The 25,036-nt window shown below is 26.6% G+C and overlaps 1 protein-coding gene and 2 long non-coding RNA genes across 9 annotated transcripts in view; 1 reads left to right on the forward strand and 2 right to left on the reverse strand.

Annotated features, from left to right (window-relative positions):
* Window positions 1–384: 384 nt before the first annotated feature.
* The window catches only part of LOC126897467 (uncharacterized), an 84,108-nt gene continuing 59,456 nt past the window's right edge, over window positions 385–25,036 (forward strand). The window contains exons 1-11 of one of the 6 annotated variants that reach the window (XM_050671094.1): window positions 385–496; window positions 570–633; window positions 1,384–1,422; window positions 1,505–1,627; window positions 1,907–1,924; window positions 2,115–2,192; window positions 5,012–5,053; window positions 6,620–6,661; window positions 7,150–7,191; window positions 11,549–11,687; window positions 11,749–11,918. In XM_050671094.1, coding sequence (XP_050527051.1) covers window positions 494–496; window positions 570–633; window positions 1,384–1,422; window positions 1,505–1,627; window positions 1,907–1,924; window positions 2,115–2,192; window positions 5,012–5,053; window positions 6,620–6,661; window positions 7,150–7,191; window positions 11,549–11,687; window positions 11,749–11,779 — 621 coding nt within the window. In that variant the 5' untranslated portion in view covers window positions 385–493 and the 3' untranslated portion in view covers window positions 11,780–11,918. Of the gene's footprint in view, window positions 497–569; window positions 634–1,383; window positions 1,423–1,504; window positions 1,628–1,906; window positions 1,925–2,114; window positions 2,193–5,011; window positions 5,054–6,619; window positions 6,662–7,149; window positions 7,192–11,548; window positions 11,688–11,748; window positions 11,919–25,036 lie in introns of those variants that run through there. The other 5 variants (XM_050671098.1, XM_050671100.1, XM_050671099.1 and 2 more) reach the window with 5 other exon arrangements.
* Window positions 14,760–21,414, reverse strand: LOC126897477 (uncharacterized). 2 transcript variants are annotated; one of them, XR_007702108.1, is made up of 6 exons: window positions 21,168–21,205; window positions 20,945–20,959; window positions 20,727–20,750; window positions 20,534–20,557; window positions 20,309–20,332; window positions 14,760–14,976 (listed from the first exon to the last, which is right to left on the reverse strand). It is a non-coding gene; the product is annotated as an uncharacterized LOC126897477 (long non-coding RNA). The 2 variants fall into 2 exon arrangements; XR_007702107.1 differs by lacking the exons at window positions 20,945–20,959; window positions 21,168–21,205 and adding an exon at window positions 21,398–21,414.
* LOC126897478 (uncharacterized) lies at window positions 21,619–24,458 on the reverse strand. The gene is made up of 4 exons (XR_007702109.1): window positions 24,367–24,458; window positions 23,670–23,727; window positions 22,295–22,318; window positions 21,619–21,630 (listed from the first exon to the last, which is right to left on the reverse strand). It is a non-coding gene; the product is annotated as an uncharacterized LOC126897478 (long non-coding RNA).

Consider the following 25,036-nt stretch of genomic DNA (forward strand, 5'->3'; position numbering starts at 1 on the left):
TTCTATAACTAAGAACTACCCTAATATATATATTTGAGTATATTTATTTACGCAAGATATACTTCTTACAGCTAGTCACATAAATATTTATATATCAATAGTTAAATCAACCGATTTATGACAACCGATTGTCATCATAATAGCTGGACGGCTGACATCGAGAGGTCATGGGGGAGCGTAGAGCGATGCCGTGTCAATTAAAATAAAATTTTACTATAAAATTCTTAAAATCACTTTATAAATAAATTTAACAAGATTTAATGTCGGTTGAATGCCATTAAAATATGTTTTTGAAGTACATATAATAATTATAATTAAATAGAAGCTATGAGTCAAAGCAATTAGATGACATATTTTTCCCGGAATAAAAATGGATTCACTTATTTAAAAACAACCAGCTATTTTTTATTTTATTCAATTATGTTATATTCTACAGTTTAAAAACTAAAATTGTACATAGACTATTGAAATCCAAGACCAAAAAATTCATAACATGGTATGTACTAATATTGCATAACTTCATGATATAAATTGTATGTAAAAATTAAATTATTTTATTTTTTTTTTAGAATTCACCTACTATATTTATGGCTATATTAGTGTTAGCTGTTGATTTCTCCTTAGCAACGTCTAGTAATAAAAATATATGTTATTTTTTTATAGTCATAGAATTTGGGAGTATATCCATACATTTATAAGAACTGATAAAATAAATTAAATCTATAGTACAGATCACTATTTTAAGCGAGAGTAATAGTATATATATATGCACAAAAAATAAAAATTACAGCAGTAAAAAATCATTGCTTTTTGGCTACGCATCGAAGCTAATAAATTATACTTACACTTTTCTTTTTGGTCATTATTTTAAATTATTAATAATTTCTGAAACACTAGTTCAGAGTTAATATTGGATTAGTTATTTTCACAATACAAGAGTATAAAACATATATTTGAAATATGAACAAACATTTTAAGTAAATTCGTAAGCAATAGACGGATCACTAGCAAATTAAGAATGATTTAATTTTAATAAATCTTCTAATTCCAAGCAATTTTTATCCTACTATATTTTTATGCATAAATGAGTTTTAGAAAAAAAACTTGTTTAGAAAAAAAACCATTTTATGTCTATTGACAACTTATTAAAAATTTAAAACTTTGCTAAAACTGATTAATTTTAATTGTTTTCAAATAATAACGACGATACAATAGGTACAATATTCTTATAATTTTAATTAACTGTTTTAGTTAATTGATTCTAATTAAAAATGATTATACAATTACTTAATTATAAAATTTAATATTTAATAACTTTTGATATTTGTTTAAAAGAAAAATTTTTAAATTAAGTTTCATTTGTTAAATGCAATTTTAATTCAGTTATACATTTTATTTTGATTATAGAAGAAAATTTATTAAGTAAGTATAATTTAAATAATTATTACTTATAAAAATATATAAAACTCGTAAGTATTTTCTTATTTCAGTTAATATTTTATAGGTTGTGGTTTTTGTAATTCTCATTCAAATTTAAAGCAAGTTTCTCCGTGTTCTCACGTATATTGTGGCCCCTGTAAAAGTAAACTTTTGGATTGTTTGTTGTGTAAAAAAAATATAACAATGGGTAATATTATTGATAATATTAAATATGAGATCTAAATTTACCAATAATATTTATAATGTATTCTGTAAATTTAAATAGAATAATATTCTCAATCACTCTGTGTGTCTGTATGTAGAGTGAGCTCTATTTTCACATCCTATTCGCAGTGGCAATATTAATTATATTTGATTTATTAATAATAAAATTAAATAATCTACACTTTAAAATCACAAGCTACACATCTAACTTATAGATTCTATGACGTACATAATTTTTAATTCAATTTTATATTTTATTTAGACATAGTAAAAAATTTACGTAAGTATAAATTAAATAATTATCTCTTATAAAAATATATAAAATTAATCGGTATTAATTTATTTAAGTAAATAAAACACTAGGTTAAAAATTATTTTTCAAAAATTAAAAAAGTTATAATTTAATAAACTTTTTAACTATCAAAACATTGTTATTATACCATAAATAATAATAAATTTACTATTTAAAGGCTGTTCAATATGTAATAATAAGTACGACATATTCAAGAAGTCCGATAAAGTATACTGTTCGAGGTGTAATGATTTAGGTAAAACACATTATATATGGTATTTAGTAAGTAAGGAAGTGGGTTTTTATTTTTCTCATTGTTCTTAACAATTATCCGGTTTCTTTAATGAACAGCCTATATATATTAAAATTAAATTAGTTAAAATAAAACATAATATTAATAAACATGCATTCGTATTGACATTGTAGGTATATAATAAATTTATGTATATACTTATATTATAAGGGTATTCATCGATATCGTTTCAAATTTTTGAATATTTTCGTTAATTAGTTAATAATCATGTTAGTACTGCATTATAGGAATGTTTAAAATTTGGAATAAACCATCATGTTGGAAAATGTCCATATAAAATTTAAATTAAACATTAAATTTTATTTTTTATGAACCCATTTAAATTAATATCGTAAATATCACGATATTTTAAAACAATATTGATATAAAAGTTTACCAAAAAAAAAAAAAGCGGAATTATATCAATATTCTATAGTCAATCCCAACTGTATTAGTTATAATAATATGAAAACATATTTATTCAATAATGAATAATTTTTAATGATTTGTATAATACGACATAAAATTGATAATCAGGGTTCAAACAAAAGTATTTATTAAGTTTTTTTAGTCATTAAGGTTAAATTATCGATAAATAGATATTCGTGCTTATTTAAATAATGATTATTAACAAGGAATTTAGCTGTGCAGGATCATTCAACTAACAAAAAATATTTCTGTGGTACAGTATAACCTGTAGTAAATTTGCATTAAGTTAAATGTCTTGTGAGAGACTTTAAAAAAATTTTAAAATATCTTAAATCCCGAATCTTTTTAATAATACATTGATCAAAAAAATGTTAAATTATTTATTAAAACATATTTAGTAAAAATATTACATCATATATATATAAATAATGCAGTATGATTTATGAAGAATAATACCATAAATTTTTTATTTAGTATTTAGAAGCACCCTATTTTTACCATAAGTCACTGATAAAAATAAGTAAAAAAAAAATTAAAGGTTCCTACTTAACCATTAAACCATATCTACCATTGGAATAAAGTATACAATAAAATTTATATGTACTATGCTTCAATAATATAAATCAAATTTCCATCTGTACAATTTTAAAAGATATTATTTAATGAAATAATGGGTGGAAGTACTCTTAATAAATTACTCTGTATATGAAATGATTAAAAAAAAAACCTATAAATAATAATATTTCAATGGTATATCAATAAAATTTATATCTTTCAATAAAAATTATTCAGATCCCAAAATAATTTAAAAAATTGAAATTAAAACAATTTTTGTGTAATAATTATAAATTATTTTACTTTGAAAGCCGATTTTTCATAATAGAACAATCGTCGGTATAATTTTTTCATTATAATATACAGTACACTTCAAAAGCAATAATTTAATATAAGTTAAAATTTATAAAATGTTCTGGAATATTTTGATAGCATCAAAATGTGATAGCATCCTTGGAATATATTTATCAAACCCTTCCGGTAAATAAGTTGTTCATTGAATTTACATAAAAAGCATACCAAAAGAATGTTTATTGTCTCTAGTAAAATCTGTTAACATTTCATTAGGATCAGTGTTTTTATATAAAAGTAATGGCATTTTCGCAGAACATTTTTTTTTTATTTTAATTTATCTTATGTCAACCTAATTTTTTACGGTAATGTAATTTTGAGATAAACTTTTAAATATCTTAAATTGAGAGAGCTTATTTTAATTTTTGGCGCTTAAAACTTCAAATAGATTAAAATCTGATTCTTTTGATGAATAAACCAAAATAATCGGTCCAGTGGATTTTCATGGACAGACATAAAAGTAAAAACACATCATGATAAAACCAATATTTCTCAGCTTTGTACCAAGATAAAATTACTTATAGTATACATGTATGTAGTTTCTATATATACAGGTGGCCCACTACTCTCTGACAACTTATTTTTTTTGAGGTATCTTTAGTTACACATTATTCTTAAATTATTAACTATGCAATACTTTTTAAGTTCGCCCCTTATGCATTGTAAAGGTGGGATACTTTGTTTTTTTTAAATGGGAACAAATACTTTGAATTTAATAAAATGCTTGAATTATAAATACACGTAACTAATAGGTTTTCTATGACATCGATATTCGCAGGTACACAGCATTTATTATCAATGGTTTATAAGGCTCATTGTTGTGAGTTTATAAATACAGAAATTATGACAAAAAATGACAATACAGAAAATATATCTATTGATAGTCATAATTGACAATAAACACACCGTAGCTGTGACAGCGACATAAAAAAAAACCAATTAGCTACCTGTATATCTAATTTCTTGTATATTATACAAATACAGGGTGTTCAGTAAGTCAGGAAACGGGCTTCTATTGTTCTCATTGTTACAAACAATGAGAACAATAGAAGCCCGTTTCCTGACTTACTGAACACTCTGTATATTAATTCAAAAATTTTAAACTTTAAATATTTGTATCTGATAAACGAATAAAGTTAAATTAAAAATTCAAATGTCTTTTACAATTAAATTTAATACTCAAATATTTTATTATAATCAAAATATGCGATTCCAATTAAAAAACATATTTGACTCCCTTACAAGGCATAAGGGATATACTTAAAAAGTACTACATAGTTAATAATTCAAGAATAATTTGTAATTAAATAAAACCGAAAAAAAATTTTTTAATTATATTTATTCTGGAAGTTATTGAGCGTGTTATATTTTCAATAAATAAAAATAATAGCTAAAATTAATTTTAAAACGTATAATAAATGTATAAATAATTGTATGTGTAAACCTAGGTAATATCCCACAAGAGATTGAAGCTTCGTTATCCAAACAAAGTAAGTTACCACTTTATGAAAAATATATTATTACCAACATATGATTTATTAAGAATAGTACTCGCAATTCTTTCGTTAAATAATAATTTTTTCATAAAAATATACAGATTAAAATTTAACACGGCCGCCGGGGATTGACGGCCGGTTATAGAGAGTGTACCGGAAATCATGTGATAAAAGGAGGCACGGTACGGGATTAGAACCCGCGACCTAAGGCGTCGTATAGTCAAAGCTTACCACTAGGCCACCGTATACTTATGATTCAGATCCCGATACACTTTTATATAGGTTGATAACGTGATGTGCGACTGAGGGAAACACGGTACCGTGTCAAATTGTATTTATTTTTATGAATCATAGGAAATATCACACTGTGAAAAATTATTAGTACATTTCCATAAATCTGTATGATACTTTCAATATACAGAGTGATTTTTTTATAAATACCAACTCAATTACTTGCAGAATTATATTATTTAAATGTTTTGATTTTTTAAGTTATCTTTAGTTATATTATACATTGTTCTCGAAATATTAACGATACTTTTTAAGTTCATCCAAACATATTTGAGTTTTTAATTTAATACTAAATGGCATTTGAAATTTTAATGTAACTTTATTAGTTAATTAGATATCAACAATTAAAGTTTTAAATTTTTGAGTTAACATACATGTATTTTTATTAAATAAAAAAAATAGCTAAAATTGATTTTAAAACGTATAATAAATTAATTAATATTAATGTGTAAACCTAGATAATGTCTTATCAGAAACAGAGGCTTTGTCGTCCAGTCAAACTAGGTTACCTCTTTATGAAAATTATATAATAAAAAACAAGTGATTTATTAAGAATACAACTTGAAATTATTTCGTTAAATATTGATTTTTTCATATAAAATTTATTTATTTTTATGAACCATGGAAATATCATATAATTAGAAATGACTATTTATTTTAATATTACAGTACACTACAAATGTTCCAGAACATTTGATAAATTTGAGTTGAATAAAATGTGATAGCATCCATGGAATATCTTTATCAAATCCTTCCTGTAAATAAGTTCATTGAATTTACATAAAAAACATACCAAAATAGTATTTATTGTCTCTTGTATTATCTGTTAATATTTCATTAGGATCAGTGTTTTAAATAAAAGTAATAGTATTATTAAAATGCAGAAAAATTGTTATAATTTTATTTTACGTTGCCCTAATTTTTTACGGTAATGTAATTTTGGAATATTCTTTAAACTATCTAAAATTTGAGAACATTTTTTTGAATTTTTGATGTGTTTTGCTTCAAAAATATTAAAATCGGGTTCCTTTGATGCATAAACCATAATTATTGGTCCAGTGAGAGCTTAGGATTTTCATTGACACACATAAAAATAAAAAAATACATGATAAAACCAATATTTTCTTAGTTTTTATATCAAAACTAAAATTACATTTAGTCTAGATTGTCAATATATATATATATATATATTCAATATATAAAAATATTATCCAAAATTAATTTTAAAACGTATAATAAATGTATAAATAATTGTATGTGTAATCCCAGTCTTAGTCCCACAAGAGATTGAAGCTTCGTCATTCAGTCAAAGTATGTTAGCATTTTATGAAAAATATATATTAAAAAAATTGTGATTTATTAAAAATACTACACGCAATTTTGTCGTTAAATAATGAATTTTACAGAATAATATACAGATTAATATTGTATTTATTTTTATGAATCATAGGAAATATCACACAATGAGAAATGACTATTTATTTTAATATTACAGTACACTTCAAAAGTTATAAATTAGTATAAGTTAAAATTTATCAAATATTAAAATCGGGTTCCTTTGATAAATAAACAAAAATAATCTGTCTAGTGAGATCTGTGGATTTTCATTGACATACATAAAAATAAATAAAATCACGAAAAAACCAATACTTTCTCAGCATTGTATCAAGCTATAATGACATATAGTATAGATTATAAATATATGTATATAAATTTTTTTTCAATAAATAAATAAAAAATGCTAAAATTAATTTTAAAACGTATAATAAATGTATAAATAATTGCATGTGTAAACCTAGGTAAAGTCCCACAAGAAACCGAAGCTTCGTCGTCCAGACAAAGTATGTTAACAATTTATAAAAAATATATAATAAAGAACATATGATTTATTAAGAGTACTACTCGTAATTCTTTCGTTAAGTAATGATTTTTTCATAAAAATATATAGATTAAAATTGTATTTATTTTTATGTACCATAGGAAATAACACACTGTGAAAAATTATTAGAACATTCCCATAAATCAGTATGATACTTTCAATATATACACGTTACTTTTACGTTCAAGTAGTGTAATTTTGATAGGAAGTATCGAAAATCTATACACAATTTAAACAATTTTATCACTATTTATCGAAAATTTCCCATACATTGTAAGCGTTGAAAAATTGTAGTAAATGTATGTAAATATTCGGACATGATTTTTTAAAATTGAGTTTATTATAAAAAAAATAATTTCAACACAGTAGATTTTAAGGGTAACTTTCAAAATTTAAATCGAAACCTATTTTTATTTTTTACTATTAAATAGGAGAATGTATTAAATAAAATTTTGTCTAGTCAATTACCAATTATATAATATTATTTTTCAAATTGATATAATATTTATATATTGGTGAGAGGGGTGTGCAACATAAAAGTATTCATAGATGTGCTTTATGATAAATAATAATGTAGTAATTCAAAAATAAATAAAATATTAGATTTTGTTAAATAAATGTCTATATCTAAATAAATATCTATAAAAGTCTATAAATGTCCTAACGACTAAACATATTTGGGGTGTTGGATAGTCACAGTGATTTATTACGTTTAAATTGATATATTTTATTAATTATTATCATAAGACATAACATGCATTTCGATTGATTTAATGAATTGTAAAATTATTGATTATGTGTAAAAAATTACCAATAAGTTTTTTCTACTCTACACACTAATCATAATAATTAGCCTTTTGACTTTATGTAGTTGATAGATCCCAATTTTTTTTTTTTTGTTATCTCGAATATCGCATTGCCTTTTGATACTGCTTTATAACTATCGTTGTATTGGTTATTTTTTGGTAATCATGACTTATAATTTTTTCCAACGGGTAATATCCCTTCGAAGCATAGTGGTATTATATTGAAATTGCCTTTTTTAATATTTTTTTGCGGTTGTAAATTGTGTTGTTGTATATAAACCCACCATAATTTTAAAAAATTATTGCGTGACTGAAATGGTTATGCTTAATAAATTATACTCTTCTTCTTTTCGTGTCGGTCAGTGTTAGAATTTTCAATTCCCGTCTTTTCCCAGTAATCAACAATTTTAATTGCATTGTCCATTAATTATTGTTCTATAAAATCCTCGATCTCTCGTCTTGCTGGTAGTATTGGACATTCCAATAGATGTTTTGTTGTTTGCGTGTTCCCGCACTCACAGTCCGCATCTATAGTTAGGCCCCATTCGCACATATTTTCTTTAGTTCTTCCTACTTCCGATCGTATTCTGTTAATGGTCTTCCATGTGCGCCAAGGTAATTTGTATCCTGGGGGAAGATTTTCTGCCAGATGTCTTGAAATTGTAATTTTATCGTTATCGGTGACTCGTTCATGCCAATTTTTTAATCTTGTTACTATTTTGATAATGGGTTCACTAGTTTTGATAAACGGCTTTCTAGATTTTAGCCAGCTATTAATTTGAACTTCACCAAACATGGAGTGTCTGTAGTCATTTATCTGTTTCTTCCTTTCCACCATCGCTGCTACTTCTCTTCTGATATCTGGGGGAGCAATCCCACTTGAAATCTGTGTTTTTCCTACAGGTGTCGCTTTCAGACATCCAGTAATTATTATATTTGTGTTATTTAAGGCTACGTATACTTTCTTGGCGTGTGCTGAAAGACGCCATACTGAACTGGTATACTCTCCGGCTGAATAACAAAGCGCTAGACTGGCATTTCGAAGTACCTTTAAACAAGCATCCCCTTTTTGTCACAATTTTCGAGGTATATTATTTTTGTTGTAACTTTTTTACCGTATCTTCGCAATGTACTTTATATGTTAGAACACGGTCTAATTTAACTTCTAAGTATTTAGGGTTGTCCACATATTCTATTTTAACTCCTTGCCATTCAATGTTCAGTTTCCTCTTTGCCTAACGATTTCTGAGATGATAAGTGCACACTTGTGTTTTGTGGGGGTTTGGTCTTAAATAATTTCGTTCATAGTATTTATCTAATGTCACTAATGATTCCTTGATTATTTCCTCTATTTCTTCGAAATTAGCTCATTGTGCGGCTATTGAAAGATCGTCAGCATACAGAAAATGTCTTGTTGTGAGACTCCTCAGCTGATCATTTGTATAAATATTAAAAAGTAACGGCGCCAGAACGCTTCTTTGAAGTAGGCCGTTGTTTTGTTTTTTCCCCCTGTAGTGTAACATAGAACATACGGTCTTTTAGTAGTGCTCCAATTATTTTTGTAAATTTATAGTCTTTCATAAGTTCATAGACCTTTTTTCTGAGTAGTCGGTGATTGACGGTGTAATATGCAACACTATGGTTTATGTATGCAACGCCAGTGATTAGCTTTCCCTCATAACCATTTTCGATATGGTTTACCAGATTTTATACTTGGCCCATGCAGCTTCTTCCTGGTTGGAAAACCGCCTGTTTCTTAATTAGATTTCCATCTATCGCTAGTGCAACTCTATTTAAAATTATTCTTTCGAATAATTTATACATATGGCACAACAATGACACTGGTCGGAAATCATTTGCATCATTACTGGCTTTTCCTGGTTTGAGCAATGCAACTACCTTTGCTTTAAGCCATATAACTGGAACTCATTCAGTATCTATGCAATCATTCAACATTTCCAGAGTCTAAAGTTTAGTTATTGTCCAAAATTTCTTAATTTCTTCTACCCGTATTCAATCTATTCTTACAGCTTAACAGTCCACTATAACTGAGCTTTTAAAATGTTCCACTTCTCCTTCCTTTATTCTATTAATTTTAGTATCACTGTTCTTTTTTCTTGTTTTGCCGTTTACTATGAGATTATGTGCAATTTAACTCTGAATAATATTAAGGTGTTCTTTCGTTTGCGTCTTCTCATTATTCAAGTGTTTTAATAGCTTCCCGGCTTTTCTTATATTTTATACCATATGTAGTACTTCTATTGTTTCTACCCAGTCCTTTCATCTCTCATCTGCTATCTGTTTATCGAGGTTTTCTCCTAATTATATCGTTGTTTCTGCAAATGGGTCTGTCTCATATTGTTTTTCATATTTCTTTAGATCTTCTATTAAATCTTGCCTTAATTCTGGAATGTAGTTTTGCCTACATTCCTTAGGAATTGTCTTCCTTGCTATTTTTTGAACAGTTTAAGGAATTTTTCATAATTGGTAGAAATTGGTTGTATACATTTCACTTCGATATCTAACATCTTGAAAAACTCATTTCATCTAGCCCTTTTAAAATTGAACATTCTCTGAAAAATAACGGTTCTAGTTCTAACCTCAGCGTAGGTATGACACATGATAAGCCTGTGTTGAGATCTCAGTATAGACGACAGCACATACTTATGACACTGGGCTTCTATTTTTTCACTTACGAATATGTTGTCTGGATTATATATCCTCTTTGCCAACGTCCGCTGTTAAAGAACGCCGGAAGTTTTGAGTCGTGTATTAAAGACAAATCATTTCGTTCAGACCATTCTTCAATCGCATTTCCATCCTCGTTGTTATCTGTGTATACCCAGCTAGTGCTGTGGCTATTAAAATCACCGAATAAAAATTTTATTTCCTTTGCTGTGTAATCATAAGGTTCAGTAAATAAGAAATTTATATTGGGAGGTTTATATATAGATGTTATTGAAAACTTTTCGATATCGACTGTTAATATTTCTACGTGTTGATTATTGATAATTCCTGTTGATATCACATTTATACTTGGGTGTACGAATATTTCGCTCTTGTATTTTGGATGTGGTCTTTCAACTACTAGTCTCAACCCTTTTACGTTAGGTCTGTTTTCTTGATTAGATCTGTGCGTTTTTTGAACGCATAAAACATCACATACCACTTTCCTGCACATCTCAGACATCAATATCTCTTTTTCTGGCGTTAAGCCTTAAATATTAATTGACACCAACGTCAAACTTGGTCATGAAAAGGGCCGTTTTACCACTTGACCGCGAATGATAGAATTGGTCAGCGAATTTTGTATTGTGTAAGTATTTAGTTGGGATCTTAATGTATGCTACATTCGCTTGGAGGTTTCTACCGAGCCCACATAAAGCATACCGAACATATATGTCTATTTAAGATGATTAAAAAATATTTATTAAATTAATTTAACAAAAATGAAATTTCTACTAATTAACAAAAACAGTTTTATGACAGTATGCATTTTTATTTTCATTCTAGATGTTGTCCCCAATGAATTTATAAATTACAGTCCAGATAATGAAATTAGAAATCAAAGTACTAATTATCATAATCAAGATAATGAAGGCAACAGCACATATAAAATAAAAGTCACACTTGATAGTAACGGAAACCCATTGTAGGCAAAGATTCTAAAATTATTTCCATCTTTACGTTCTAATATTAAAATTTTTTTACAGTTACGATTTTTTGGAAGTAAACGATGATTAGTCATAGAAATATTTGAAAACAAAATATATGAGTACAATATTTGAAAACCTTAACATCTAACTAAAAGTTTGATACAATTCATGCGTTAAATTACATAATTTCATATTATAAATATAAATATAATATATAATATAAATTTCATTTGAATTTTTAATAATTACCAGTTTTGAGCATAAGTAACCAAAATAAAATCTAGCTACGATACAAGTACCTCATAGTCGGTCACAGACTGCGACTATGTTCATTGACATCAGTATAGAATGTGTAATAATTTGTTTTAGTTTCAACAATTACAGTTGTAGGAAAAAAATGAATGTAGTTTGTTTTGTTCTTGCTTATTTATAAATAATTAAAAATAATTTAGGGTGCGCTTTTTATGACTTTTTATTTACGATGTTTGCCAATACAATATTCTTAACTTAAAATAAATTAAATTTAAATAATGATATACCTCGGGTATAGCTATTCAGTACATATAGACTTATAAAGGTATTCTGAATTAGTATGCCTAACCCTAGAAAAAAATATATATCTATGCAACGTTTACTTCTGTTTGTCCATGCAATATCCTTTAGAACAAGGGTACGACTAACTAACCAGTATATAATGTACATTGTGTGTATTCAAGGTGGGTCCGCCGTTAGTTTGACAATTATAATAAATTTTGATCTAGTCAATATTTTACATGATCTTTATTTTTTTAATAATTGTGATACGTTGAACTACAAACATTTTATAATGAGTAATAGCTTTTTTATTTATAAATATATATATATATATATAACTTTAATTTACGAAAAATGAAAAAAAATGCTGGTTTTTACAGTAACTATTTACTTTTCTAAACTTCATTAGCTGAATTTAATAAATTGTATGGCTTATTAGCATTTCTCTAAGAGATTAATAAATTTATTAAGTGAAAAGTAGTTACAGGTTCATTCTTTTAATATTCTCCAAAAAAAACATCTGATTAAAAAAGTTGTTATATATTTTAAACAATTGTTTTTATCTTTATCTTTATCTTTTTTATCTGTGTTTGTTTTTAAATCTATTAATTATAATATTCTTATTAGAAATAATGTGATAATTATTGACAGGGGATGTGAAGGTAATGACGCAAAGATATAATATTATTTTTAAAATTGCTATCTGGGATGTACCAAGCACAATAATGTAGGGGTAAGACTGTTTTTCACCGAAAGGGTTTAAAGCCTTTTATAATAACCTAATAAAAGATAGATAGATTAGTTGCACAAACAAATATTTCATACACAATTAAAAAAAAATAAACAACTGCGGTCCACTTGTTTTGCGTAATCGGAGGTGCGTTGAGCAAACAAAGTAGTACGTACTGCACGATCCCATGAAGGCGGCGGCACGACGATGACTTCAACGTAGCTTTTGGATTAATCCACCAATTTTTTAAAATTAAACACTATCTAAAGATTTGCATCGAAGAGTTTTTTTTTTATAGTGATTTTAATCACTGTCAGATATCATTATACTTGATCCAACTATGCGACGTCACCACTGTGCTGTGTATTTTTATTTGTAAATACTTATTTTTTAATAATAAATAATAATATTAAAACTTAGAAGTGATAGAAAAAGTTTAATTGCATATTTGAAAACATTGAGAAAAGTTGATTTAGAAAAGTACATTTTTATTTCTGATGAAAGTTCCTTGTAGTTCAGTGTATAAAAATTATAACTTTATTATAAGTAACAAAAATGTTTTATTGAAAAGTATTGCGTCAAGCTCTATAAATTTTTATACGCGTTAAAAGTAAAGAAATATACAACTACTTTATATTTTTTTATAATATCTCCGTAAAAATTACAATATAAAATTATTAAATATCAATTTCATACTAAACTTAATTACTAAAATTATTATTTATTCATATATAATAATTATAAATCAAATAACTTATCGGGATAAAATTAAGGGAGTAGGAGTTATTGTTGCTTTTGAAATAATCTACATCGATGATTTGCATCGAAGCGTTTCTTATGATAGTGATGTTAATCACTGTCAGATATCATCTATACTTGTCCCAACTATGCCACGTCCATACTGTACTACCATTTTTTTAGATTGATATGTGATCAGAAAATTATTTAATTACAATTAACAGTAAATTTATGAAGAAAACTCAAAATTTCACTAAAAATGTTTTATTGTGATAAATCGATTAAATAGAAGTCTTACTTTGCATTTCTATGCAACTTTTGGTGTTTAAATAATTATTTATATTGATACATTCTACTTGTTATTTTTTTAATTAAATTTGATTAATTTTTTAATTAATTATATTTATTGATTATTCATACGTAACCTAATAATCAAACAAAAATATTTGTTATATGCGAAATTTTAATTGCATATTTGAAATAGGCGTAAGAATAGGTTAAGAAAAGTATCGTCTTCTAGTTTTTCAGATACATAGAAAAATCAAAAAACTTCCCTCACGTCGAAATTGCTACCTTTTTGCTGCACTGGTTGACTTAATCCATTTACCTGAAATATTGCACGTATGATCTCTACCTATATTTAAACTTTTTAATATATTAACTTCTTTTTTAGTCTTATAAATAAAGTTCACCCTAATGAATATATTAGCATATATAATATGAAATTTATAAAATTATATTTTTTTGTATTCGTTTTAATTCGTGTGATATACTTGTATCTTCAAATACTCTTAATTATAAAGCAGGGTCAACAAAAAAAAAAAAATAGACACCACAATTTCCGATTTATAGTGATGAAAATATTTTACACGAAACTTCTTATTCGATTTGTGTTCTAGGAACACTAAGTCCAAATTACGGAAAAGTTTATATATCATTTATGATATACTGAGTGATTGATTTTTGGGTAAAATAGTTTTATATTCTTTGAAATTTTTGAGAATTTCCGTTAAAAAAAAACGTCGTTGTACAATATTATTATTTTTTATATTTTACTTATTTAATTATTATTGTTTTATATAATTATTATTAAACAAGTCTATATGCCAATAAAAATATATTACACACTGGACAAAATTTTGTATTTGCTTCTTTGTGCTTATTATAACACGCCAAACAAACTTTATGATGACATGAATCCGTTGATATTGAAGATGTTAGTTCAAATAAATCATCTACACATTTGCAATCGACACACTTATTTTCAATATCTTCCTGATTACCTACGACCCATAAAGTAAATTCAAATATTCTATTTTTGTATAAAAAATCTCCATTTTTCATGTTGTTATTTTTATTTAAATCTGTCATAAATTTTTGAAAAAAGATGAATCATAGTATTTTAGCTTTGATGCGAAGCTGAGAAGGTATTGGTTTTACTATGATGTGTTTTTTTTTTTTTTTTTTGTCTGTTACCACTTTTTCTCAGCTCTCACTGAACGGATTTCTTTCAACGATACGTCAAAAGATCACAAATTGTATCTAGTCGAAGACATTACCCTTCAAAATTGAAAAAATTTCCCTCGTTCCCCGTAAATGGGGGAAACCTCCAAAAAAATTACAAATTTAAAAATCGCTAATTTTCGAAATTTTTTCAATTTTTTTTACTAAAAACTGCCGTAACTTTTTCAAAAATGAATATATCAATATAATTTTTTTTTATATAGATGCTTGATGTCTTTACCTATCATTTGGTATACTTTTTTTGTAAATTCAACCTTTTTTCTACCCACAGGGGGGGATTTAAAATGACAACTTTTTCACAAAAAATTAACTTTTTCAACTTAACTTTTGAAAATGTTCCGGAAGGTCTGACACTTTTATATATATCTTAAATTAAAGCTAATGTAATATACTTTAATTTGAAAAAAAAGAATTTGTCCTCTGGACTTTTCTTCACGGCGAAAATGGCTACCGAATTNTTTTCTTCGCGGCGAAAATGGCTACCGAATGCTATTTTCGTGTGATAATTCTCGATTTTATTATTCATATTATATTTAACTTTATAATGCTATAACTTATTGAAAAGTTTATGGATCCACACAAATTTTATGAGAATTAATTTTTTTTAATAAACCCTTTTTCATTCGACATACTTTATCTTAATCGAGATATTAAGGAACCAGCAAATCAAGTAGCTTTTGGAATAAAACACCAATTTTTTTAAAATTAAACACTATCTAAAGATTTGCATCGAAGCGTTTATTTTTGATAGTGATTTTAATAACTGTCAGATATCATTATACTTGATCCAACTATACCACGTCTCAACTGTGCCGCGACCCCCCTGTGCTGGGGTTTTTTTTTTAAATACATTATTTCACTTTTATTAAGAATATATATTTTTTGAAAATCTAACCCTTAACCTGCTTACCTCTAATCCACTACATAATAGAGGGAGATTCAAAATAACTACTTATTCTTGAAAACTTGACTTTTTCAATTTAAATTTTCAAAATATTTAAAGTAATGATTAAAAGTGAAAAGTGGTTGCTGCTATTTTTATAACTAAACATTTTCTGATCGTACTATTCCTACTAGATATAAATATGTTAATAAGTTCCGAAATACTGGTCCAAAAAATGTAATAGACCTTTTCTTAATAAGATCATTATCTATTAAATAGGCTAGTTAATTAGGGGTATTGCTATTTGAAAAATTAAAGTTGATTTTTAAGTTGTATAAAGAATGAACAAAAAAAAAAATTTATGATCGAAAAACTGAGAGAAACATTTATATCTAAAAGAAACAAAAAAAAAATGATTAATATTATTTTTATTTTTCGATTAATAAAGTTATTCATGATAAAGTAAATCACCTTGTAAATCATAAAAATAGTAATCAGGATATAATTAAGAAAATTATTGATGCTGCTTTTAAAATAGTCCAACATATGCTTTTAAAAATTTAACACTATAGATTTGCATCGAAACATTTTTTATGATAGTGATTTTAATCACTATCAGTTATTGTCATAATAGACTCGTCACTATCACAATATGATATAACAGAGGACTGCTCTGTTTGTGCCCACAGTAATGGTCGTTCATTTAAAAATTATTAACACTTTTATTTATAAATTATATTCATAAGCTTAGAATAACATGTTTGTTTTTTCTTTGAGAAAATTCATAAATTATACTTGTCAGCTCTTTTTAACTAACTATAATAATATTATATGAAGTGTCGAAATGCATTTTTGTATTTAATGTATTAATTCATATATTTTATACTACTTTGCATATTAATTTATATATTTTATGATGACTTGTCAATAAAATAGCAACATTGCGAGAATGACACAATGATAATTGTTTGGGGATAAAAAAAAATACTATAAAAGGGCTGAGTGCTGAGGGCTTGAAGTAGTCTGTCTCTAAATATTCATTGAGTTGGTCGAATCGTGCTCTCGACATCGATACGCAAAGTTCGTAGTTATCATTGTGAAATTCTTACTTGTTAATTTATGAACTAAACATTTGAGTTCGTGTTATTTTGTCATAACCTGATATTATCAAAAGTTATTATTAGAACAAAGAAAAATCTTCAGGTAAGACTTTAAATCATTAAGAGTCAATACTTATATTATCTTATAATTCAATTATTTAGAATTAATAATCTGAGTATAGAACGATAAAGAAACAGATCAAATAATTATATTAATCTTTAATCTTCAATTAATTATTATTAACTAGTTCGGACCTTATACATAATCACATTACATGGTATTCGTTAGATGGCCACCGTCTCTTCGTTGCCTCGGTGTAGTATTACAGGTAGTTACTAGTTGGATCATTTATAATATCTCTATAAGAGAAACCTTAATTATTACTTTTTATATCTACTTGTCTTTATTGTTCTAAGCCCTTGGACTCTACAACTCCGATAGAACCTCATTGCTCACCAATTGACCAAATCCCCAAATATCCAATCTTGGTTAATAAATACCCTAACATAATACACCTAACAAATTTTTTGTTATTTTTGTATTATTACATTATCATCTATACTTTTCCCTACTATGCCTCGTCCCCATTGAGCCATAAACAAACTCTGCTGGATTTTTTTATTTGTTATTTTGCTATTATTATAATTGGAAATAATCAATTTGATTTATTTTAATTTGTTATTTAATAAATAAAAAATAGACATTCTCTAAAAACTAACAATATCTTATGTGTATATTATAAAATATATAATTTTCCACATATTAGACAGGTATTGTTATTAACATAACAATAATATATACTACTGATACTGTCCCACGTCGCTACTTAATATGTGGTACATATGACAACTTTGTTAGCCGACCCTCTTTTATTTGTACATGATAGTTTGACTGACTTTAACACAGCGTACGAAGGGGCTCAATAAAAAGTCCAGCAAGTGCCGCACGACTAACGAAGAATCGTCGCAAATATACATTGAAGTCATTTTAGTGGTATCGCTCGATGAACATCGTTCGACATGGACCGTACGTAACGAAGTAACCGTCTGATTCGCGTACCCAATACTCAATCTAAACGATATTATTTGATGAATGAGGGAGGCGAAGTATTCATAACATTTAATTTTAAATCGGTTTGCTGGCAATGTTCACTTAAACAGAACGCGCGTAAATGTACGGTATTTAGGGGGCTTGTCTAATTTCGTATACTTCCGTTTATATTAAAAATGCACCAATCAGAAATTTCTTTTTTGGTACACCAGGTACATGGAGATAGCTTTGATAATAAACATGAGAAACTTGAGTCCATACTCGCTATAACAATCCCACGCAATGCCAAGAACTTAAGAATATTATTAGGGGTGTGTAATAGACCCCCATTCCAAACTACTCAAAAAGGGGGAAAAGTAGTAGTGGGGCCCGCAAAATGCATATGAGCACATCAAAATAGTGATATGCAACATAAAACGTCTTTCTCCCCCAGACTACAACAAAAAGTTTTTCTTACAAATTGACGCTAATGAACTTGATATCAAGGTGGTATTATTTCAGTACAGCAACGAGTCGGGCAAAAGGAATATCGTCGCCTACGCGAGTAAAAAATTATTGGACGTGTCAAAACTTTACGCCACTGTTGAACGTGAATGTTTAGAGATCATATAGATCACAGAAAAACTTATAAATCATTTTTAAAATATACCCCTTTTGAATTAGATAACATGCTAACGGCAACACTGCCGTCCGGTTGTCAAGTCCGGCTTATCACCCGTTCAAAAGTTGTAAGCCGGCTGTATATTTGGTAGGTGAACAGTTGTCATCTGATTAGCGGATAAACATATACGATTAGTGTATTGATGTTTCTTTGGTTTTACGTTCTCCGGTCGGTGTATGTATCAAGTGGATTGTGTTTTTGCATTGAGTAACACACGAAGGCGTAAAAAAACTTTAAATGAAAATGAGTTTATAATATCACATGGAATACTAAAATAATATGGTTAGAAGAAACATAGGAGTACATTAGAAATTGGCAAGTTGGAACGCTCGGTGGTCGGTTTCATCTTAGTATTCGTTGTCTTATATTGTTTTTGTGTTTCATGTAATAAATAATGTAAATGTATGTAAATATAGGACGCTTGAACATAGCTATAGTGACCATAATAAAGTATAAGTAATGATTTATTAAATTGTAGGAATTTTAGCGTATAAATAATGTAAATAATCGCTATCACCAACTGTGGGAAAGAGCGTAGCGATTAAATATAAATGTTATACAAGCCGCGTTGAATTACTTACATAATTCGAATGATAATAATAGTAAATTAACTAGGTGGGCACTACACCTAAGTGACCTAAATTTCACTGCATCAGACTTGTCCGGCATTCATAACGACTAACATGTTGTCACACTTCCATGTCAACCAGGATACCCTAGACAATAATTCGATACAGTCACCAACAACACAACCGTCACGGCGCACCGACACTCTTTATAACATTTACGCCGACAACAAAATAAATAACACGATCTGCAATCGACGTTTATGGGGGCGGAGGACAAGAGTGACAAAATAACGATATGTTTCTCTCTTCCGTCAAACAAGCACACCTTCTCAATTATGGATAAGCAAAATTGTGTTAAAAACAAAAAACAAATCCGGTAGAACATGGCAAAACATGGTGTATTATTAAACGGGTCAATTGGTACTTCTTGAAATTTAAAACTATCCCCTCCTATAGTTCGTGTTACGCAATCGCTATAACGAGCAAACCGGCTACCCCCGTCCGTACTCTTCCTAGGAAAAGGGCTGGATGACTAGTCAGTACAACACATAGAATAGTCACCATCTACGATGGCCGATTAGCACGCGAATAACAACCCACGAGGAACACCACTACACCACCAACTGGCTACAGCAATACAAAATACAGCGCTCAGCACTGTCTCGCGTGCCAGTTCTCTAACGCCCCAGCCTCACCAGCCTTGACAAGCAAATAAAAATCTGAACTGCCCGTCCATTTAGCCCATATTCATAACCCTTTTCTACTACTAGGAAAAAAATATAATATACAACACTAAAAAAAAATGTATAAATTATTAAATATCTTACCATTTTTGCTATCTGCTTCATGTACTATTAACAAAATAAATAAAAAATTTTAATATTGTAACGTGACAAAAGGTACCTCTTCCTTTTTGTATATTTGTATATGTATATATAGTCACATATTTTATAAATGACTTCTATAAATAAATAACTTTTGTAGCTATAAACGCATTTTTAACTTTAATTATATAATACTAATATCAATGTATGAATAATTAAATATCTTACCACTTTTAATATCTGCTTCATGTACTACAAAAAAAAAATTCTAATATTAATCAATTTAACATTATTATTTAATTTGACTATTTACAAATAAGATTTTTCAGATATTATATAAATAACTTATCTTGCTAAAATCGCTTTACTCACTTTTATTATATAATATTAATATCAATGTATGAATAATTTTATATCTTACCAATTTTGCTATTTACTTCATTTACTACAAAAAAAAAAAAATTAAATATTAATCAATATAACATTTTTATTTGATTTATCTATTTACAAAAAGGATTTTTCAATCATTTTTGAAAATGACTTTTTTTTAAAAAAAATATTTAGTTTAGCTATAAATGTTTTTTTTAACTTTTATTATATTACACTAATAATAATTGTATGAATAATTAAATATCTTACCACTGTTGGTATCTGCTTCATATATTACAAAAAAAAAAATTAAAAAATTGTTTATATTCATCAATGTAATTTTATTTTTTTATTTGACTATTTACAAAACTGATTTTTCATACATTTTTGAAAATAACTTTTTTTTTAATAAATATCTTTTGTAGCTATAAACGCAGTTTTAACTTTAATTATATAATTCTAATATAAATGTATGAATAATTAAATATCTTACCACTGTTAGTATCTGCTCATGTTATACAAAAAAAAAAAAAAGAATTTTAAAAATTGTTTATATTCATCAATGTAATTTTATTTTTTTATTTGACTATTTACAAAACTGATTTTTCATACATTTTTGAAAATAACTTTTTTTTTAATAAATATCTTTTGTAGCTATAAACGCAGTTTTAACTTTTATTATATAGCACTAATAATAATTGTATGAATAATTAAATATCTTACCACTGTTGGTATCTGCTTCATATATTACAAAAAAAAAATTAAAAAATTGTTTATATTTATCAATTTAACATTATTATTTGATTTGTCTATTTACAAAATGGAATTTTCACATATTTTATAAATGACTTTTTTTAAACAATTAACTTTTGTTGCTATAAACGCTTTTTTCAAATTAATTAATTAATACTAATATTAAATGTATGAATAATTAGATATCTTACTACTTTTGTCATCTGCTCCATGTAAAATTAAAAAAAAATTTTAATTTTCATTAATATATTATTATTAATACATTATTATTTTATTTGTCTATTTACAAAATGTATTTATCACATATTTTTGAAATTGGCCCTTTTTTTTTAATAAACAACTTTTGTAGCTATAAAAGCTTTGTTAACTTTTATTACTAATATAATTGTATGAATTGTGAGGTCCTGCGTCGATTCGTCATAGACGATGCTCTGTGACTCGTGCCACTTTTATCTGCAGTCGCCCTACTATGAATATTTGATTGACCAACACCGCGTAGCACACCCAATGGTGCAAAATCCATCAAGTTCTGTACGCCTGACGATGACGCGCCGCAAATGTTACGTGAAGTCGTCTTCTCGTTGAAGATGTACACAACCGGCTCCGGACGTGCTACACGAACGGATTAGACGAACAGATACGCAACGTCATAATCATCGCTACTAACTTTTGACGCCAATGCCAGCGAAAATACTGCAATATTATGCGAAAGTTATGAATAACACTGTTCGTCTTTTCGGTTTGTTTGTTTTTTTCAAATAATCTGTTTATGCTTATTAATAAACGGCTTACGGGTGTCTACCCACAAAACCAGTGTCGACTACTTTATTGTGACATATGTCGTGTCAGAATAATTAAATATCTTACCACTTGTGCTAGTTGCTCCATGTACTATTTAAAAAAAATGTAATATTCATCAATATAACATTTTTATTTGATTTTTCTACATACAAAAGGTATTTTTTCACACGTTTTTGAAAACGACTGTTTTTTTTAGGTAAATATGTTTTTTAGCTATAAACTCTTTTTTCACTTTTGAAAATAGTTAAATTGCATTCATCGAATTATGGTGATTCAAATGTTTTATTTATTTATTTATTATAAATATGTTTTAAAATAAAATTATTTATAGTGTAATTTATTAAATATACTACTCGCCATTTTTATTGTTAAATAATGATTTTTTTTAACAATGTAACATTTAATTTAATATTATAAACATTGTAAATATCCAGTTTATTTTAAGACAAAATTATACTTCATTTTATATTATATGAGTTACTTCCGAAAGTTAAATGAGAACCTATAATTATTTTTTTAATGGAATTTGGTCCAAGTAAATTTTTGACTGATGGATTTATATTATTATTTTTTGAGATATTAGCATTTGAAGATCTAAAAATGTAGAGTAGTAGAGTAATGTTTACTAACCCTAAAATTTGTATANTGTAGAGTAGTAGAGTAATGTTTACTAACCCTAAAATTTTTATAATAATGCATAGTTAAGAATTCTTCAACTTTGCGCACCCTACTCGACTATAACTAAGAGTTGTAACAACTCATAAAAATAATTATAACACTGGTTATTAACTGGTAAAATTTTATTTTGGACCATTCTCTATTTACTAGTAATAAAATAATAATAGATTCTCATTTAACTTGCAAATTTACCCTTAAAATCCATCCGTAGTAATATAATTATAATGGCTTATAAAAATTAATTACATTTTAATCTAATTAAATAATCTATACATTTTTATGGAAAAATCATTATTTAACGAAAAAAGGTGGATAGTATATTTAATAAATCACACTGTATATTTAGTCAGGAAATACATTACTGTTCATATAAATGATTTAATGAAATAAAGTCATAATACAATATAATAATAAGAACATTTTAGTCCTAACTTCACGGTTGCACATATATACCGGTCATTTATTTATTAATTGTATTTATAAAATGGTTTGCATTCTTAAAATTAAAACTCTAACTATTGATTGAAATATAGATTGGTTTTCACATTTTAATATAAGTATAATAAATAAAATAACAATTATTTAAAGAAAATCAAGTAAAAATTTAAAATAAATTAAATTTTTTTCTTTCCTAAGGATTACATTTTTGTATCTTACTGTTACCTTTTTATTGAAAAATGATTGTAATAAAATTGATTAACCATATAAGAGTATAAAATAATTTATTTTAAAAAGTATAATATTTATAAAATATTATAATTACCTTCTGGTACATAAAAATAACAGGAAGATAATAAAATAACGAATAAAATGAGCATCGTCTAAAAAAAATTGAATACAATACAATATTTAATAATGATGCATTAAAGTAATTAAAACTGTGACAAGCAGCTCCTAATTATTAAAGAGGGATAGCCTGTTACTTTGCGGTGTTATTTATTTTATAGCGAACAAAATGAAAATTAAAGGGGTAATAAGATGGGGTAAGAAAATAGGTACACCTGTTAATCTATACACAAAATACGAATATATATTTATAGTACTGCAAGTAAAAAACTCTTAAAAGTAAAGGGAAAAGGGGGGGATAACTTACATACTAAAACAATGTTAATCTTATATGATAGATATGACAAAATGAAAATAAATTAACAACTTATCTGATGACGGCTTGAGGAGATCGGAGATGGTGGCAAAGTGACTTATATTGAAAAGAAACTAATAATGAACGAAAATAAAAAAAATATATATAAGTGAAAGTGAATTAGTAATTGCACGGCTGTCGATTACTAGAGGCGAGAGACGTGTGTACCGTATGTAAAAAAGGGAACTATGACGTTTACTGAGAAAGGGACGACGGGCGAACGTGGCACTAAAACGTTCGAACCGGTTATACACGAGCGCTACAAGATGCGCGAGGACAGTTATCAGCTGTTGCCACACTCTACCCGACAAAAACATACCATTTTTTTTAACTTGGAATTTTTCTGAAATAGCAAAAAACTGCATAAAATAATTTAAACTTTAGAATGAAATGACTCCGACTTTAACTTATATTATGAATTTTTTTATTAAAATTAATTTATATACAATTGTGCAAACAATCATATTAAAATAAATTATTGTTATCGAAAATATTCATAACAAAATTTTAACACAAAGGAGAACGGGGATATTTAATATATGGAGAAAGATATTCTTGGATTTCAAAAAAATACATTAATGTTTGCGAACTTTTTATGAAAATATTTAAAAATATATTATCCAAAAAATGACAAATTTTTCGAAAATAATTTTAATTGGCACATGTGTTTTTTGGCATAGGTTTTCAACTAGAGTGTGAATTAATATATCAAGTATTTTATCTTTTAATAAAATAGCTAGAGAAAAATGTCACTAATAAAAAGTATTTGAGATTTTAAGTCTTAGTCAAATTCGAGAAATTAGAGAGAATTTCGGAATACAAATCATATAGGGTTGGGTTAAAATTAGTTTATTCGTTATTTGTATATGGAATTTTTATATATAAAATAATTTATCTAGAATTAGTTGAATTAACTTAGTTTCTTAAAAAAAATAAACCTAATAATTATTCAAGAGCATATCTTACAAAGTCATCAGTTCGATTTCTGC

Source organism: Daktulosphaira vitifoliae, unplaced genomic scaffold, assembly GCF_025091365.1.
Source record: "Daktulosphaira vitifoliae isolate Bord-2020 unplaced genomic scaffold, ASM2509136v1 Scaffold_2, whole genome shotgun sequence".
Taxonomy (NCBI): domain Eukaryota; kingdom Metazoa; phylum Arthropoda; class Insecta; order Hemiptera; family Phylloxeridae; genus Daktulosphaira; species Daktulosphaira vitifoliae.